The sequence below is a fragment of the Chamaea fasciata genome, unplaced genomic scaffold (genome assembly GCF_029207755.1).
Source record: "Chamaea fasciata isolate MVZ Bird 193981 ecotype frontalis unplaced genomic scaffold, bChaFas1.0.hap1 SCAF_13, whole genome shotgun sequence".
Classification (NCBI taxonomy): Eukaryota; Metazoa; Chordata; class Aves; order Passeriformes; family Sylviidae; genus Chamaea; species Chamaea fasciata.
In genome coordinates, this window is record NW_027094098.1 from 9,580,405 (window position 1) to 9,601,069 (window position 20,665).

At 41.6% G+C, this 20,665-nt stretch overlaps 1 protein-coding gene across 1 annotated transcript in view; it reads right to left on the reverse strand.

The window, feature by feature from the left end:
* Nucleotides 1-6,732: 6,732 nt before the first annotated feature.
* The window catches only part of KBTBD12 (kelch repeat and BTB domain containing 12), a 40,620-nt gene continuing 26,687 nt past the window's right edge, over nt 6,733-20,665 (reverse strand). The window contains exon 6 of the mRNA XM_066195739.1: nt 6,733-9,410. Within this exon, the coding sequence (XP_066051836.1) occupies nt 9,241-9,410 (170 nt within the window). The 3' untranslated portion in view covers nt 6,733-9,240. The remainder of the gene's footprint in view (nt 9,411-20,665) is intronic.

A 20,665-nucleotide genomic window follows, 5' to 3' on the forward strand; every position in this document is an offset into this window, starting at 1 on the left:
AGGTCATAGAGCTAGATGTCTCTGTAGGTTTTTCTAATGGATTTTTTCCCCTACCACAAAAGGGTTTCAGTGTGTCATTAACCCAGTGACCAGCACTTCTGCAGTCAGACTGTGGGCTGTCCCCAGGCAGCTATATTTCCAGTGTTCTCTGACTCCAGTTTTGTCTGAACTGATTTACTGACGTGGAATTTGGTGTAGATTTGACATCCGTCAAAAAACTATTACGGTTTAAATTGAGCAGATTATTTTTATGGACGGTTCAGCAGTGGGGTTTATGTTGATGCTAATAGCCAGTTACTTTACAATTTATCCACCCATATTTTTCAGTGGAATGATGGTGACTTTCAGCAGATGGATAATTTTTTGGGCATACAAAATGTTTTCTTGATCCTCTTTCTGTGTAAGAATTGCAGTTTAAATCAAAACTAGATATAAATTACAATTACACTTCTTTTTATTGATTTTTGATTACTATTTATCTCTCAGTCTCAGAGAAGGCTTTTTAAAATACTAATGTTTAACAGGCTTGGTTTTATCCTGCTTCTATTTCCATCATTGGCCAAAAATCCTGCTGGGTCACATCCTCTGAGTAGACATCCCTGTGGATCTCCTAATGCACTTTATAAAATGCATCCAGTAAATCCAATAACAACAGAAATATGATTAAATACACAGTGAACACATGGCTCCAAAACCAGCAAGTTATAGCTTCACTTTGAATTTTTACTTACAATTATTTACTTTCCTTGTGAAAGTAGGCCACATAAATCTTTATCAATATTTACTTAGCTCAGCTAGGGAAATAAAACAGTAACTACACCCTGATCTGTGCAATATCAGAGCAGTACAAACACATTAAAGCCCTCCTTAAATGCAAGTGGGCAGGATGCTGGCCAACTAGGAAGAGCAAGAGAATTGCTAACACGCCTGAGTTTTACAGACGTGCCAAGAGGCTTAGCAGCCTTTACTGAACATTGCTGTTACAGCAGCTTGACTGAAATAAGAAACAAAGAAATCATATTAAAGACTGAGCTGCTTAGAGCAGCAGCATTAGTACGGCAAATTTCTTGGCAAGAGAGCTGTGATTTTGGGCTGCTCCATGCTGCAGTGCTGGGTAGCAGTGGATTCCTCATCCCTTCTGAAAACACAGAACAATAACTGTCAGGAAGGCTTTACCATCTGTGAATACTGGAAAGAGGGTAAATTTCCTGTCCTCTGGTTTTTGTTCATCTGCCATTTGGCATCTTTGTGTGAGAGCCCAAGAAGCCATTGAGCTGTAAGCTATTTATGCACCAGCTATGACAAGGTTTTGGAGCAATTTCAGTCTTTGTATGGCCTTTAACTGTTTGCCCCCTCAGAGCACTCCAAAGAGCTGGATTTACAGTGGGCTGGCTCCAAGCTGAGGTGAATGCTGGTGCATCAAGGCAAGCTTTGATGAGTGAATTTTTCAAGTGGCGGTGCTGGCACAAGCAGCTGCTGTGCCACACACCCCTTAGTGAGCACTTGTTCTTGGTGCTGTGCTGGTATGAGCAATTTGTAGCTTCATGGCAACATGGACTACAAAATGATCTGGCTGCAAAATGCTTTTTCAAATCCTGCGGATGAACTACAGATGTAGTCTTTTTATACTTATTTAGGAGTTCTGACTGCAGCATGAGTGAATACCTTAGTTAGCTTCAGCAGAGCCTGATAATTAATGAGAGCAGCAAGCATATAACAGCTTGGGCTTCGGCATGGGCTGTCCAAGCCAGCTAGAGATCACACTGAATTGCTCTGACAGCTGGCACCTGCACTATTGAATCTTCACTGCTAATCATTACATCTGGCTTGGGTACATCTATTCAGCTTAAAATCACATCTCACAGCAGCAAGATGGTCATAGCTTTGCCTAAATGGAGGTGTATTCCTGCTGACAGAAGAAGAGAGATGCAATCAGATATCTTTAAAAGTCACTTTTCTTACTTTTTTCTTCTTACCTTTCCCTATACACTTTATAGTGTACCTGTGGACTATTCAAGTAGTTAAGTGGGCAACACAACTTTAAAATGTGTCTTTACTGAAGGATGCTCAAGGAATAAACAAACTAAGAACCCCTTTAAGTTTTACTTAGTTTTATTTCATTCAGTAGCTGAGCAAGTAGATGCCACATTGTTTCAGCAATACTGTAAAACCCTTTTATGCATATTCTGTAGGTGACTCCCTGGATGCAGCAGGGCCTTTTAGTGGCTTGTTAAATCAGTCAGAGATTTGTTACAGAACTCCCCAGAGAGCTGAAGCTTTCCTAGAAAACATGTGGTAGATCATCTAAATTCAGGTCTCAGTTACCCAGTCAATCTACTACAGTTCAGCAAAGCACCTTCTCTTTTTTTTTGCTGCACTGCAACTGTGGCAGATTTTGTTAAATCACATCTGCTTTGAGAAAAATACAGTTCATTCATCCTTCTAATTACTACTGTTCAAATTTAGCCTCAGTTAGTGACCTCTCAATTTGCTGAGATTAGTTCTGCCTGTGTACAAGTGAGACTTGCTATGAAGGCACACATAATAAGCCCTACATTCATTCTTCTACCTAACACATCAACAATTATATATGTGGTATTGCTTTTCTATGAAGGAGTTAACAAAATGCCCTTGTTGGCTGCAAACATCCAATCTCTCCCAGAAAGGCTCAGTTTTGAATGCTATGGACAAATATGTTGCCAAAAATCAAGGAGGTGAGACCAGTGCAACAGAGTTATTGTTCTACCACTGTGTAACACTTTCTGATATGTGGATCTCAACATAACGTTATAGAGGTGTGAGCCACTCCCTCTAAACACACGGAGGCAGACCCACAAAATGAGTAGGGATGTATTATTATAACTGTTTCATATGGGTGAACCTGGGCTGAGAGACCAGATGCCCAAGACTAGTAAAAGGAGTAATTGAACTGAAAATACACCCCAGAGGTTCAAATTTCCAATCAGTGCTCTAGTTACAAGACATCTCCCTGTGATCCTCCTCCTCATACTGGGAAGCCTGGAAAAGCCTATTGAATGGGTATTATAGCTTTTTATGTTTGGATTCAGCAGTTGTTTCAGCCACATTTGAAAGGAATGAGTCAGGAATTTGTGTATGTGGGAAGTGGTTTCCTCTCACATTACTGCATGTATGGATGAAATACATTTCCTCTACTATGAAGCTGCTGAATGAGAAAATAAAATAATGCAGCTGACTGGCACTTTAGTGGCTGCATTTGGACCGTGATAATGAAAAGCCAGCAGCCTTGGGAGGCTGGTTTGGATAATGCATTCAACAGAAAAGCTGGTGAAATCACTTGTATTATTATAAAGAATGACTAGAGAAGGACAAAGTAGAGAAAAAATACCAATATTACAACCTGATAAATTAGAGGCCCAGTTCTTTTAGTGAAACCTCGTCTGGCTGAAAATGCAGGAGGAAATCTGGCTTTAAGACATGAACTATAATGCAGTAATGAAGACGCCTCCCTCTGTGCTTCAGGCAGTTTTTGCAGCAACCAGTGTTCAGAAATCAGAGAAAATGATAATGGCTTGTGCCGGCAGTCATTACAGCCATGGCACGCACAGTATGCGAGGCATTTAATGTCAAACTCAGCAGCACCATGCAGCGAGATGGCGGCAGGGCTGAGTGGAACGCAGGTCACCTCCCAACCCCGGCCATAGCCACAGGATCTGAGGCATTGCAGAGGAGGCGGGATTCATTTGGTGTGAGAATGAAGAGCAGAATTTGGGCTGGGGTGAGAATCTGCCCAAAGATGAGTGTCCACAAATCCAGGCAGCTGGTGTGATCTTCCTTGTGTCCCTTCAAAGCTGGTCTGATGCTGGAGCAATAGGCTTCTGTAAGGTCTGGAGCTGATGAACATCCTGAGTGGCTGCTCCCAACAGCTGGGGAACTTAAGGAGAAACAAAGGAGTTTAAGGACTGGACAGATAACTGGGCTGAGGAAGAAATGGCATTAGGAGAAGAGAAACAGAAGAGATTTGCATAAAGCTTTTGAGAAAACTCTGAGGAGAAAACTTTGACAAAGAAGTTTGAGAAAACTTCGGAGGAGAGTGCTACAGCCAGCAGAAAAGTGGAGAAGGAAGAAGACATAGGGGAGTACTAAAAGATTTCCCCATTTGTTCCTTAGCTCAGCAAGAATTTAAGGGTCTTTTAAACTTGAAGCCCAGAATAGTTCCAATTATTTAAAGACTAACACTTTTTTTTTTAAGTACTTTGATGAGCCAGGCAGAAAACAGAGTTACCAGGTATGTTTTATAAAAAGAATTTTACTGCTGTCAGTAAAGAACTTCTAAAAATAATGTTATACATATGTATATAAAATACATAGAACATTGTGGAACACTCAAAGGTAAGGTTTGAAGGTAATTCCTTAGGCAGGGTAGGGCAGCCTGTCAGGAGTCACAGCTCCCCACCATGCTGGGTCGCTCTGCTCCAGCAATACACACATGAAACTGCGGCCTGGCCTGTGCCGTGGGTACAGCCAGGGGTGATGAATGAATCACTCCAAAACACCAGGCAGGGCAGTACGCACTGAGACATTCACCGAGAGAGAAGAAAAGTGTACTTCTGCCTACTTTCTATGTATATTTTTGCTATTTCCAAATATTTCCTTTGCTTTCAACCTCTACACGTCAAATGATAGTAAATTGCAAATGTTCTAGTTCCAGCTGAGCACAACTGGGGGTGAAATAGCTTTTCTTTGAAGCTGGAGATAGAGCCCACTTGAAAAGCTGTAGGGAGAGCTACAGACATTTGCAAATGAGAACTGAATTTCTGACCAGGTGATTCAAAGCATTGTGATTCATGAAACCTTTTTTCATGGGAGCTACAGAATCCATTAAGAGAGCAGCCAATGAAAGGGACCACCCCCGTAGCTGAGACAGCAATCACTAGGTAAACAGCTTATTAAAAGAATGTCATCGTCTTCCAAATCAGCAGAAAAGCAACACAGATCTTTATGACTATATCTTCACATAAAAAAAAAAAAATTCTAGCTTTTTAAAATTTTTTTCACTCATTGACATATGATTGTGGATCTCAGTACACATCTCAAGTAGAGGAAAATACACAGGATCAGGATCCAGGGCCAAATCTTTTTACTTCTGAACCATGCCTACGAAGACATGACGAGGATCATTCATCTCACCTTGGCTCCACCACATGTTGTAACAATCTAGGAACACTTCCCATCTCTGTTGTCAGCCTCTTGTATTGCTGCTCCCTTAGCCTCTTACCTGGAGCATCTTTGGGAGTGCTGGTAGAAAAGCTGACAGCTCTGTGTGCACAAGGCAATTTTCTTTTGACAAATCAAGGCTTTGTGAGTGGCAATGTGTGTCTGCTGGAACACAGTACCGACACTGCCCCATACATTTCAATATTGCACACCTGCAAAATGGGTGTGTGTGTTTGCCTGTTTTGTGGGCAGGGACTGAGACACAGGCAACGAACCCTAGCAGTGCTGTATGAGGATGAGTTGTCAGATGCCTGATGGCTTCCTGTGTGACCACATGTATGAAAACAGACATGAGAAATCTGCAGGGATCTTTATGAAGTCAGTTATCTGTGGACAATTTCAAAATAAAACATTAGCTGGGGTTAAAAATTGAGAGGTTCAATTAGCTTTTAGTAGCTTTTTTTTTTCTTTATTCCCTGTGTGCCACATGACCAGCTACCATTCCAACATTTTTCTTCATGTATGGGAACTAGTGAAGTAGTTCAGCACTTCAAATTAAACTGTGGTATATGCTTTTGCTTCATAAACTCGCCACTCATTTAAACAGTTGCTAGCTTCCAGCATTGCTTGCATTTTAGAGTTATGGATGATGTAAATTCAGCCTCGATGAAACACTAAGCTAACTGCTGCTCAGATGGAAAGGGGCTGCAGTAAAATATTACTTCAGTGAAACTCACACTTGGTGGAGATTGGAGAATGCATATTCTGTAATTTTTTTGTTTGTTTCTTGGTGGGTTTGGTTGGTTGGTTGGTTGGGTTTTGCTTTTTTTGTTGTGTTTGTTTTTGGGTTGTTTTGTTTTTGGTTTTGGTTTTGGTTTTGGTTTTTTAAAATCAGGTTTTGTCATAGAAGAAATTAAGACTCTTAAAGACTTTCACAGCAATGTGGGATAACCCATGGATACAGCAGACCTGCATATTCTCCTACTCTCAGAGGGATGTTGGCTGAGATCTATACCTCTCAATAAGCATGCTTTCTGCTTTTGCCTTCCTCACAGAAGCTACACTTTCAAATACTAGTTTGGAAATCATAATCATACCAAGGGCAACCCAGGAACTGCATAGGGCCCACATAAAATTAAGAAGTTAGTGCCCCCATCCTAGATATTTAATCCAGAAAAAACCCGTTCACCTGCTTGATAAATACGGCTAGACACTCTGACTTGGGCAGAAACAGAGACCAACACATGAGGGTCCCCACTGCCAGTCAGACCCCATGGGCAGCAGGAAAGGTGGTGCTCAGTGCAGGTGAGGGAAGGTCACTTGGCCGTGCTGCATGGAAAACACCCTGTTAACGGCCCAATGCAGTTCAAGCTCGCTGATTGCAAGGCCAATATATAAAATATATGTCATTACTCTCCTCAGTTATTGTGACAGACCTTTTCAGAATATATACTTTGCTTCCATCCAGCTCATAAATATCAGTCTTAAAAGCAAAACATATGAAGTGAGAAAGAAACAGCCAGCTCACTACTGAAATCAAAGTTTAATTGAAGAGTGCCAGCTGAGTTTCACATACATGGTCAAATATTACTAATGAAAGATTGCAAATATCTCCCTTCTTCCCTGGAAATATTCCAAACAGAGTGTCTTTCAGAGAGTGAAATCCAGTAGATTAGCCCAGGCTTTAAATCACAAGAACTCTAGAGGAACAGACCACAGAGCAGAGACCAAAGATAAAAAAAAAATCCTTTTAAAACAATCTTCCTTAAAGGAAAAAAAAAAGAAAAAAAAAGAAAAAAAAAAAAAAAAAAAAAAAAAAAAAAAAAGGAAAAAGCAAAATCAGTAGGTACAGTTGCAGAATTTTGACTTTCACAAGGAAATCCTTAATGGATGCCCAAAAGCATTGCTTCCAGCTTCCTTAAGAGCCTTGTAGAGAAATCAAAACAAAATTACCCTTACTTCACAGTAAGAACAAAAGTAAAAGAGTTTCCAATATTGGGTGGTTATTGATTGGAAGAACTTTTAACTGATTTTGTTTAAAAACTTATTAAAGCAGAATTTGCCCCCTTGATCTTACACCTACTACTGCACTTGATGACCAGAGGGGCTGAGATTTTAGGAACTGGTCACTGATTTGTACTGCTGAATTTCATGGTTGTCACAACTCTGTTCTAGGCAGATGATAACTTACATATGAGCAATGGAAAGAAAAAAGGATGGCTGAATAATACTGAAATTATGCATACACAAGAGTATGTGTTTAGGCTGTGACACACATTCTGCTTGGGAAAGGTAATGGGAGACAAGCAATTAGCTGTAAGGATCATGGATTTACTCTTTTTCTATGTGTTTTCCTTAATTTCTTCCCCTCAAATCCCTTCTTGTCTGAGCATTCTGCAATGTCCTACTAGAGTTATCAGGAAAACTTAGGGATCTTCTTTCTAACAGTTTTTACATGACAGCTTAATATTCCCACTGGATATTTATAGAATAATTAATGAATAACAAAAGTCAGAATTGAGAAAGGGCTTTTGGATCACCCTTTCCATCTCTCTCTGCCATAAGAACTGCAGTGAAAACAAGCAACAAAAAAGCTGGCATTTTTGCAGCCAGAACATGTTTGAAAGAGAAACTTGAGATGCTCTAAAATACAAATCCTGGAAGTAACTATCTATAAACTACCCTCATTTCTTTGCCTTGTTTGTTTGTTTGTTCCACTTTTGTTCCTGCTTTTGTAGTTATCAAAAGCCACTTCTTGCTGACAATGATTATTCTCATTCAATATCATAGTTTAGTCTTATGTTTGCCTCTGACATTCAGTCTGCATTGCAGCATGCTGTCATTTACAACTGTGGCCCAAGAGCGCAATGAGATTTCCAGTTCTCTTGTCTGTACTGCCCAGGCAGTGACAAATACACTGCAAGGTAGGCACCAGAGAACTGATGAATAGTTATGGGTAATTCAAATGGGATAGCAGTACCGGTAACAATTTTTACTCTAACCTACTGTCTTCAAGCCCTATAAAGGCTAACACTGCCTTCAGAAGCACTGTTTGAATTGTTCCTCTTCCCTTTGATTATAGCCAATTCTGTTGGTAGAGAATTAGCCTTGTGCTACTCCATTAAAGCTATTCCCATTATATAAACATTTATTGTTTAGCACATCTCTCCTTTCCCTGTAGCTGCGATACTGATATGCAGATGATACTGATCTCATTTATTTTTTAGTTTGCATCTCTTTATTCATCTCTCAAGGGAAGTTTCCTGAGCTCTAAGATCCCAGTCATACCAGACTTAGTAATAAATAGGATTTATGTGAAAATGTAAGATTCTTCTTGTCTTTGGGAGAGACTGCCTACCAGCCCTAATGAAAGACTCATTTGTGATTTGCTGCCAAAGAATTAGTTTTCTACTAGCACAGGTTCAGGTCTATTAGCAAAGACAGGATGTCTTGACTGTTATGTCTGTGCTTCAGATGATGTTTGCAGGAGCTGGTGTTCTTGGCTAATGGACCTTGGCTAATGGGATTTTGTTTCAAACAAAGGCTTTCCTATATTTTACCTTTGCATCAGTCAATTACAGTCTGGCACTTGTTTTTCATCAGCTGACTTAATCTATTTCCTAGCTTCCTGGGTAGCTTAGTAGATCCAAGTGGGATGAACAGGAAATGAGGAATTTCCCTGGCTAGAGCCTTCTGTCATATGTCTGCTGTGAGCTGAGCTCTGGGCTGCCACTGTGTCCGTGAGGCAAAGGGTCCCAGGCTTCACCCAGCTTGGGTGCACTGGAACTTGCACAGCCAGATTGAAGATGAAGAGCCACACACAAGGGCTGGACAACCTTGGCTTTCAACCACAGAAGTCCAGAGCACCAGTATTATCAAATTAAGCATCATCAGAAAAGCACAGCTCAAAGGCAATTATGTCCTTAAGCACATTGCCCTTTCCTCTCTGTGGGACTCAGCTGTGATCCAGAGTCAATGCAGTATTTGTCTCCCCAAATTCTTCAATGTCCGCAAAATCTGGAAGCACTGAGAGTCGCTGAACTTCTATTGGTCCACTAAATCTGGAGGAGGAGGGATAAGATCCCGCGGGTTCAGCCGAGCAACGAGGCAAACATCATAACTGTCATGCATGAGGACATTGGTGGCCACCACGTTCCACTGGTTCTCCCACGTATCCAGCTCAAGGATCTCTTTGGTGATGACTTCATGGCGAGCTGAAAAACAAAGGCAACAGCAGCAGGCATCAGGGGGAAAGTCAAACAGGATCCAAGAGGTTTGGGCAGTTGTTATTATGAACCTTCTGAAAGGGGAAATTAAAAGGTAATTTGTGTGGTACTAACACTGTGCAAAGAGTGAGTGAGTTGTCAACAAACAGCAAATTAAATAGTGCAGATTGAAATCTTCACAGTGCATTCAGTTCTCACACTCGGGGTGCCAGGTGCAGCTGCAAAGACAAAAGCGTCAAGTGTTCCATCTTTGTACAAGTATGCAGGTGGCATTTTATCCTGCAGTCACTTGTCAGATGCTCATCTTTTAAAGGCAGAGTATTGCCACTTGTTCACAAGTATGCCTGCATGCAGTGCGTTCTTTTCTTGGCCCCGACCAAGATGCAATTCTCAGGCTGCAGGAAGCACTCCAATACCATGGCTTTTCTTGGGTGCACAGTCTGGACATCCTGTGATTTAGGGAGAAATAAAGACAGAACACCCCTCCCCCATAGCTCTAAATGCACTTTAGATGTTCTGAAATGCTGGGGAATTTGTCATGAACAGGCAGGTTAGAAGAATACCATTAAATCACAGCCAATCTCCAGACAAGAAGCCTTTTACAAAGATAAACAGAAAATGAAAGAATCACCATGAAGCAGAGAACCAGCAGTGCTATGTTAAGATTCTTTCAAGACCAGAAACCCTTTCTTTGCTAACAACAGTCCTGAGCTCTGCAACAATTGTTACTCAGAGCCAATCTTTCCTAAAAATAAAACCATCTTTCATTTCTGCTCACTTTTTCTTTTCATCCTAAAGTTGCTTTCTCACAGCAAGTAACCTTTGCCTAAACTTTCCTTACTTTGAGCTGAGGACATTCATGTGCTTTGCTGTCAGATGAGCCATGGGAGAGATGTATTAAAAGCCAGGTCGCAGACTTCCAAGAACAGACACTTCACAGGTACCGGGATAAGAACCATCATAGCAAGAAACATTGAATACTCAATGCTGTTTTATTGAGTCTTAAGAGACTGGTGACAGGGTAAAATTTGCAGGCTCCAGAGTGGGATTCCCATTCAGCTACTCCTTATGGGAAGTTTTCTTATACACACAAACCCCCAGCAACCGCCCTATCTCACATCTATCAATTGCACCTTGTGATTTGGGCACTGCCCTGATGTGTAACTGACACTAAAGGATTGAAGAAGAGCAAATGAATGAAAGCAGAAGAGCGTCCAGAGACGCAGATTGTTTCTCAAGCTGGAAACACATATTTGTCCCGGGGACAGCAACCCTGGGGGTTTAGTACCCCCAGGACAGTGCTGTCATGGTTTAGGTTCCATGTAGACTTGGTATTGATATTACACTACAGTGTGGTGAGATTTAAAATACCCCTAAGGCTCCCCTCCAAGGAGGAGCTTTGGGATATGGGAAAGTCAGATGGAAATAAGACTTCTCCTCCCAGGAACTGGCTTCCTTTCTGAGTGGATACAGGACAGTTCTGTTTTCTGCAGGTCCTGAACATGCACAAGATTTATGGATGTTGCACAAGTTTTGTGGAGATTTCTGCACATTTTTGTCATGTTTATCTAAGGAAACCACTCACCAACCATTCACCCTCGCCCTCTTTCATCTGGATAAAGGAGGGCAGCACAGCATTTCTACCCCAGCTTCCACAACCTGTTCTCATTTCCTCCCCTGTTATGTCACAATTTACTGTGGTATAATTTTTGTTGGTCCAAACAAAGCAGACCTCTAGGACTCTCACAGATCTCCACAAGCTTAGTCTCCAGGACCTTTGAGTTAGATTTCAGGATATAGTCTCATCTGCATAGTCTTTGTTCCATTCCTTTCTGTGAAACAAGTTATGATGGTTTGCTTATTGAACCTGGACTTTATAGGAGAATAATAATACATTGAAAGACTACACCCATTCAAGACAGAAGACAGCAAACTGCTAAAAAAGCCATTTACATGTGAAGGGAGAAGACGTGACTGAAAAAGAGCAAATAACACGTGCCAGTACCAGCAAACTCCTGTATGACTCTGCAAGAGTGAAGAGGTTTTTCCTGAGGCAAATACAGAAATACAAACAGACCAAAGCTGTGACACAGGAGACTCCTGCCTCTGTGGTTTTCTTTATTAGATCGTCTCTTTTATGCAATAAATTTTCATGCCTGGATTTTCTTTGGCATGGATGATGACAAAAATGAGACAATCAGAGGAAAAATAATCAAATGCCGGAACCAAGACATTCTGTGAGTGATTGCAACACTTCAGAAAAAAAAATTCATAATTAAAACATCAAAGGCAGATTCAGCAACCCTTCCTTACAAGCCTTGCTGTGTTTTTTCCTGACCCGGGTGACTCTCAACCTTTATGTCCCTTGTTTCCTTTATTCTAACTGGTTTTGTTCCACTCTAGAAATTCTGCTTTCCAGCACATGCAGTGTTAGTTAACTCTTAACTCTTGGGAGATAAAAAGAGTATTATTTTTTAAACAAGGGAATCAGTAGTTTCTCTAGTCTTGTTTAAAGGAAATTAAACAGCACCTTTTAGATGAGAAAATTCATGTGAGGCAAAGCACTGCTCAAAATAGTCATACTTCAGAAAAAACTTTACACCTTTCCTATTTAAAAGAGAAGTGAGTTGAAAAACTTAAGTTCTCAAGCCTTATTTTTTAATTTATTTTTTCTCTTAATTTTTCTTGGAAAAAACAACAGAAAGGGTGTGTTGGGGGTTAGGTCCCAATCCAAGACAGGGTGGTGCTTTTCAAAGAGAATAGCACCTTTGATTCCAGGTTGTAATGCTGGATTGGGACTTTAACCCAAATAAACAGCTCGAAAGTACAAACAATTCCTGATTGTTCTTCCTTGATTTGCCTTATCTAATTGCAATTTTTAAAGGGCAATATCTTAACAGACAATTTTGCTCACAGGAGAATCATGTGACAGAAGCCACCCCACACAACTCTGTCCTCACAGCATTATTCTGCCTCACCAGACAACCACCTTACCTAATGAAATGAGATCATTCATTTTATTTCTACAAAATGAGGGAGTGTTTTTCTGCACATTCTTGTTTAACCATGAGAAGTTTTAAGAAACTTTCTAACACTGTGTTTTTCTGCACAGGATTTAAACCACTTTATATTAGAATTATTCCAATTGTACAAACCTAACCTTGATGCAGATCCTTTTCTAGCAGTAAAACAGTGCTTTATTCATACTCAGGAAAGAAAGACGCTAAACCAGCAACAGGATCATTAATCCCAGTGGAACTTAATCCCCACCAGAAACTGTGGTATGTTGAAAAGACTCAGAACTCTTATGGTACAATTTTGCCTTCTTGATGTACAAGTGCAGACTGAAAGTTAACAATGAGCCAACAAATCCATCTCTTTCCAGTGACAAGACTTAAATTACACCTGAAAATGTGTAAAGTGCTAAAATTTTATTTTATATATATGCAAAGACAGGAGTCAAAGCAAAATGAGTCTAATCTTTAAATTAACTTTTATATTCTGGTCTGCAAACAAAACACTTTCTCACAATTTTTCACATTTTTTTTTCTTTGAATGTGCAGAAAGCAAAAGAACAAAAATATTAATTTTCAGTAAGTGATTGCCCACACTCCACAGACACAATCATATTTTTTCTTGGAAATGTTTGTGATTCAATCCCCAAATATGGCCAGACTTCATTTTATGCCATAAGTTTTCTCATGCCATTTGAATCAGGATTGAACATAAAACAGGATGAACGATTCTTGGAAAGACCCACAGTATGACTGCAGGCAACATAAATATTTGATGTGCTTTTTCATGTGGGTTTGTTTTGTTGGGTTATTGTTTGTTACTTTTTTTCGGGGTTTTTTGTTTTTTGTTTTTTTAAACCATATTCCAATTCTGATTTGGAGGCTGAGTAGGGAGGAACAACTTTCCATATGACAATAGTATTTATTATCACTTTTGGTCTCTTTTTTTTGACCTTTCTTTCTCTTTCTCATTTGTAACTGAAAATTCAGGTACAATTATTAGGTTTTGAGTTGGGAGGGCTATAGGGATGCAGATGTAGAAAAATTAAGCAACATGCTTAGCAGGTAGAAAATCCATATTCATCCAGGACTACTAACCATGAAGCTACCATGTTTGTAAGCCAAGACAAATAAGTTCACTCTGCTGTAGCCTGCTTATTGTCGAGGGGACTGAACTAAAAAAAATAAAAAATTCATTCTGAATTTCCATTCACTTGAATTAAATCTATGGCAAGTTTGCTGAAATGTGGTTGATATTTCATTGTTTCTTCCAGGAGCCCATTGACATCAGCTGGGAAGTTTGCTCCAGCTTAGGAATGAGGAAGCAGAGTTGTGGAGACAGTGACAGCAGGTGCCAAGTCACAAGTCATGATGCCTCTGCATCAGCGCAGGGCAGAGATATCCAGAGTATTCTGGGACAAGTTCACCTGCCTTCTAGCAGTGACAGAGCCACACTGACACATCTGTTAGATGGCCAGCTGCACTTCAGCAACTTTATCCAGAGCAGGGCCACCTTGTGTGCTGTGGAAAGCCTCAGGGTCACATCTGTCCTAGAGCTCTGTGCTCTAGGATATAACATTTTTTCCTTTCCAGTTTGAAGGTTCTCAATATGCTTTGTATTCTTTTGCCATAAATCAATTTATATGAATTTAAAAAAAAAAAAAAAAAGACACCAAACTTGTAGCAGTTGAACCTCTGTCTGCTCTGCTCTTGTCATGGAGAAAAGCACCTGAGTATCACAAGGTGCTTGACAATTCAACAGTCCTTGAAATATTTGCTCAGGTGTTTCTTTCACTTGTTTGCCCAGTTCTTGACAGCAAGCAGCCACCCAGAGCTGCCTTAAAGCAGTTCAGACTCCACTGCTGGTTTGTACCTGTTTTTTCATGCCATTATCTGTACCAGAGAATGAGTTCAAACATATGACACTAGCCTCTGCTACTTATCTTCCTCGCCACTAATTGCTGCTTTCATAATTACGTGAGGCAGAGTTAGGTGACCTGGGAATTCATATTTGTGTTGCAATGGGATAGAAGTGCATTTAGATCATTACTACCAGATGTCCTGGCTCCTCATTTGCAGTAGGAAAAAGAATAAGTTCATCAAGTCAGTGGCTTTCAATCCCATTTGTGTGTGTGAGCGGCTCCCTAACTCCACCAGCCTCGCTAGTGAGACACAGCCAGCACCCTTATGAGGTCAAGGACATCCATCATCTGTGCCTGTGGGCAGCAGCAGGCAGAGAATACACAGGAGAGGGAACATGGCTTGGCTGTTTAACATGCGGGCCAGCCTTCATGATGTGAAGTACCAAGGCAGTGTATCCTATCAGACACACCCAAAGCTGGGAGAAAGGTTGGGGCTTGAATTTACCACTGTGGCAGCTTACTGTTTTCCCAGCACCTGCATGGAGTAAGGTAAGACATTCATTCTCATAGATAGGTCCTCTCTCCTCCTGATCTGCTGTGCAATTCTTCAGGAGCACAGTTGCATGATCCACCCATTCACTCACAAATCAATGGATACTAAAATAAAAAAAAAAATATATATATATATCTATAAAGAACGGGCTGTTTATAGAAGGGAACTTCTAATTCAGCTGCTTCAACTGTTATCCTTGGGATTGACACAGCTACTTAAGCTTTTAAAATCTTTCCAGATTTTGCCTGCTGTTCATGGCCAAGGCCTCTTTTAGGCACAATCTTACAAGTAGGTGATAGCAGGATCAAAGGATCACAGGTTACAGAGGCGGCAAGTCAATGCAATATCAACTCATATGGGTAAAACAGCAAATCAGAGTAAGAACTATTTGGCTCAGCCCATCCTGAAATACTGTTTCTAAATGCCTCACAATAGGTTCATATATAATTTATTGGAGATATAAAACATGTTTAGACTGTGTGTGCGACAGGCATTTTTGAACACAATAGATGTCATACATGGCTACAAGCCATGTTTCTAAACAACCCATTGACCTCTTCAGCAATTAATTAAAATGCATTAAAGTATCCATTAATCATTCATTAACCCTTTATAAACAATAAATGAGCCTCAGTAAGAAGTAGGACTGAATAGCTAGTATCATGGTTCCAGAGAGCGAGAAGGACAAATTTATATGTGAAATGAGCAGGTGCTGCTGCCCAGCAATTCCCCTGACCTGATTTGGCCTCATTTACTGCAGCACATTTCCAGCTAATGAGCGGGGTAGATGAGTAGCCCTTCCTGGGCAGGCAGCACTTGCAGGGGTCTCTCTCAATGCCAGCAGCTCGTGCTGGCGGCTGGGGGAGAATTTGGTGAAAGGTCAAGCTGCATTCTTTGGGATGGATGTGGCTTGTGAGCTGCAGAGCCATGGCAGTGCCTGCAGCCCTGAGAAGAGAGGCTGTGCTGAGCAAAATACAAGAGTAGCAATGTGCAACACAGGCACAAACTCCCTTGTGTATGCGGAGGGAACCTACTGTAGGAAACACCTCCCTTACGGGCCTTTAGTTTCCACCGGACACAACCAACACTTACCAGAAGAAGAGCACCCATTGGCTGCTCGGCTGTTGCGCTGCCGCCCACGCGTCTCCCCACCCAATCAGCTTCCCGCTCGCGTGCCGCCCACGCGTCTCCCCACCCAATCAGCTTCCCGCTCACGTGCCGCCCACGAGTCTCCCCACCCAATCAGCTTCCCGCTCACGTGCCGCCCACGCGTCTCCCCACCCAATCAGCTTCCCACTCACGTGCCGCCCACGCGTCTCCCCACCCAATCAGCTTCCCGCTCACGTGCCGCCCACGCGTCTCTCCCCACAACTGCCCCTCAGGCCCCCGCCTGGCCTCTGGCTGCCCGGCCTGCCGCTGTGCCCTGCCACAGGGCTTTGTGGTAAACGTAAGCTTTAATAACTGTAACAATTGTAACCCCATACCCCTTATACAAGGGGTATGAATCCCTTTCATTGGTGGGAATATTTATTCTAATGGCAGCAACTGTGGGCAGGAGAACTTCAATTATTCATCTGTGCGCACTAAATTTTATCAGAGGGAAACAAACAGTGCTGCAGATAAGCAGCCCGGGGTTTGAACCCCTGCTTTATTTAGCTAGGAACATGGGAAGGTGCTGGAGAACCAGGTTTTGTTCCAATCTCTCAACCCCCAAGCTTCACAAGTGCAGTATTTACTGTGCCAGACTCCTTAATATGTCTATATTTAATTCCAGTAATGTTCCATAACCACTATAATAAAAAACAAGCACTAGAATGATTCTCCATCTAAATCACATAATAGAGGAGACTAAGGAGAACAACTTCTATGGGAGATTAGTCAAATAACTGTTAGTCCACTGTTAGGAGTGGGCAGTGTAGAGATAAAAACTCATTAGCTCAGCTGGAGTACAGTAATTACTACACACTTCTGCACTTCTGAGTTGCTTCTATTCCAATGCATGGATTGCAGATTATGTAAATGAGAAAGGGTAGACAGAAAATTAATCCATGGTAAATTTTTGTTTTGGTTTGGGGTTTTTTTTTAAGAATCAAAATTAATAGAGGTAATAGGACTCTGTATCTCTGTCACCTGTCCTGGGTAACAGTTGCAAACACAAAATAATTTAGATTCTTCTATGTCCATTTCATAGATATTTCTTCCTATTTCCCTTCCTCTGGCTGTAACACTATTCAAGTGAAAAATTAATTTCTACTTGATATCAAGTAAATTACTTGAAGTATCAAGTATTATTTAAGTAAATAACAAAACTGGATTAAGCAGTTGTGGTCCTACACAAGACTAAACACATGACAGAAATTTTCAACATACATGGTAGGGAAGCAGTACATTCACCTCCTTTGCTCTAAGCTACATAGGAGGGAGATGGCAAAACTGCCAGTTCAGAGACAGACAGTTCCACAACAAGCCCCATTACCTGATGAAATTGTAAGACCTTGTAGGGGATATGTGCTGCAAAGAGCAGATCTATTAAAGATTTCATAATTTGCATTGAGGTGGTTGTACCTGTACTTTGCACACCAGTTGATGTCATGTGGGTGACAGTATCACACTAAAGGTAGCATTTTAATTAACATCATAGAATCATTTAGGTTGGAAAAAGCCTCTAAGATTACTGAGTCCAACCATTAACCCAGCACTGCCAAGCCACCACTAACTCATGTCCCTCAATGCCCCAACTACGTGGCTTTTAAACACCTCCAGGGGTGGTAATTCCACCACTGACCTTGGCAGCCCATTCCAGTGCTTGACAGTGCTTTGGTGAAGAAATTTTCCTTAATATCCAATCTAAACCTCCCTGGCATAACTTGGGGCTGTTTCCTCATCTTGTCACTTGTTACCTGGGAGAAGAGTCCAACCCCCATCTGGCTATATCTTTGTTTCAGGTGTTGTAGAGCCATAAGGTCCCCCCTGAGCCTCCTCACCAGGCTAAACACCCCCAGCTACTCCCAAGGAGACTCGTGCTCCAGCCCCTTCCCCAGCTCCATTGCCCTTCTCTGGACACACTCCAGCACCTCAATGTCTTTTGTGTAGTGAGGGGCCCAACACCGAACCCAGGATTTGAGCTGCGTCCTCAACAGTGCCCAGTACAGGGGGAAAATCCTTGCCCTGGTCCTGCTGGCCACAGTATTGCTGATACAGCCAGAATGCTTTGAGTTAAAAAAAAAAAAAATCCACTCTGGATTTCAGTTTCTTTCTTTCAAACCTATGAAACAGCCAGCTGGACCAACATCTATAGCCTGGAACTAAAGCTACAATCCCCAGCCACCAGATACAGGTTACAAGTGACAGTGACAGCAGATGACATGGTCCCAGCAAGCAGGCACATACCCTTTCTTTCATTACTTTCACCAGAAAAACAGATCTATAATGCTTAGAACCAGTCAAGAAGAAAGGGAACCTGATCTGGCAGGCATTTTATAAGGGTGCAATCCTGCATACCTGAAGAGCTGCTCCCCCCTCCATCAGGGAGGCATGCTAATGAGGCTGCTTCTGCTGGGCACAGGCTTATGTCAGTAGCTGTCAGCCTGTGCAGGTTGACAGGTTTTTGTTCATTGAAAAGAAAATAAAATATGTGAACAAGAATACTGTACAGTCAGGCTGCAAAGCCTGGTTTAAAATCCACAGTTACAGCAGGAAATGTGGCAGTATTTTAGCAGAAATCTGGCTGGCTATTGCACACTGAGCCCTGCTGAGTATTCATACTAGGAGTAATGTTTTCACTCTGTGCTGGACTATAAACTAATGGAAAAAAAAATTAAACATGTCTGATTATCTTGAGGAATGCTACGAAGTGCTAGAAAATGACAGCATTTGTGACACAAGGCTTCATGAGCTGGAGCTGCGATAAGCAGGTTAATGGCTCCTGTTTGCCATAGTAGTTTTAGTAGAAAATGAGCTAATTTGTATAAACTACTGGCCAACAGATGAAGTTTTGCAAGTCTTGCTAAAGAGGAAACAGATTCAAAACAAGAAGTGGAGTTTTTGGGTACTTCTGACTGTAAAAACATACAACATTCATCAGCTAGTGATAACAAGACAGAGGTCTCTCAGGTGTTTGCACCATCAAACCATAGACACCAAGTTCTTGGTGTGTTTGTCCTAGGTAAGCCAAGTTAGAGTCCCTCACATCCTGATTTAAACATGAAGCTTTAAGAGAAGTAGAGCTCCTCAGGGTTCTGAATTTATTTCTGCTCCTTCAGAGCACATATAAAGCGCCAAGGATATGAATTTCCCTCTGAAGTGTCTGTGGTTCTCCATCTGCTGCAGGGAGCCTGAAGTTACCAAGGTCTTAGTGTAGGCACTGCAGAGAAGTGTCTCTGCTTCAGTTGAATTAATCCCCTTTCCTCTTCCATGGCCAGCTTTGAACAAGCTTCTAACTTGAGCAAGCCTCAGCAGGGGAAGCCTTACAAGCTTTACCAACATATCTCAACATTGAAAAATATTCCTTGCAGTTCAGAGGAATCTTGAACACACTTTGGAGTTCACTAATCTTTTAGAAGGACTCCTATTGCTACTGTCAGCTGGCCAAGCTGACTTCCCTCTTGAGTAGCTGCAGGGTTTTTTTGCTTTTCTCCCAGGGATGATGTTAGGGCTGCACCATTTGTCTTCCCTTCAGGCAGACAAGGACTTGTGACAGGCAATACATATGGAATGGGAATCCTGCCATCGCAAAACTTCATTTGTCACATGGCACTCAGAAAAGATGGTAGCTGAGCAGTACTCATCCTTTCTTCCAAATTTAGGGCCCTTTAAGCAGTTAACAGCTGCTTTTCAGCTTTGGCTGCAGCATCCCTGGACTATAATGATCCACTTAGGTCCATACGTATTTAGGAAGGCATACAGAGCATGACACATACTGGTAAAAAATTAACATGCAACAATGTCTTTACTAGGTGAACTTCCTGCTGGATCAAGAGTGGGTTTAAGCAAATGCAAAGGCAAGTGAAGGTTGAAGAGATTGGGACAGATCTGTACTATTGAAGGAGTTCGTTTCAGTCCCATAGGCTAAGACTTTCATTGCAGCAGTGATTTTGGCCTATTTTCCTTTTTTTTTTTCTCTGCTGTGCTTATTTTTGAATGATCACAGCAGCCCTTTGGCGTTCAGCGGGCAGAAAACCCAAAGACTACAGCTGTGCTTCCAGCTTGTTCCAAGAACTCCACTCAGATGAAACTAAATTACAATGTTTTGTGAAATTGGAATATCCTCTTTCAGTCGCATCCCTCACAGAAAACCAAAGTGACATGCCAAGAAGCTCAAAGACCAAAACCAAACAAACACATTCTAAAATAATATTTTCTTCTACTAAAGCAGCAGCAGCACATGCTGTTCTGTACCTTGAAGCTGCTGAGCAGCTGTAATTGTGAAAGTGCAGAGTCAAGTCACCCTCTCCAAGCTCATGTGACAGTAATAGCCCTCTCTCACTCCACCCTTCATCCTCTAAGAGTACATCAGGCAAGAGCCCTTTCCAGCATGCACAGAACATGTGGCCAAGGGGAGAGGCTAGCCAGGTGACATCTTCATATTTAGCTTCCAGCCTCTGCCCATCCTTGTCTTGATGATGGTAGCTAGAAGCTGTTATTGTTGTGACCATTTAGAAACCCTTTTCCTACAGTAACTTGAAAGTCACATTAAGAAGCCTGTATTTAATGCATGAGTTCCTCTCAACTCCTAAACTATGTGGTTGCACTTGGTTTGACAGTGAGACTCTTATTTTGGCTGCCTTGTTAATAGACACCATAGCAATGTCTAAT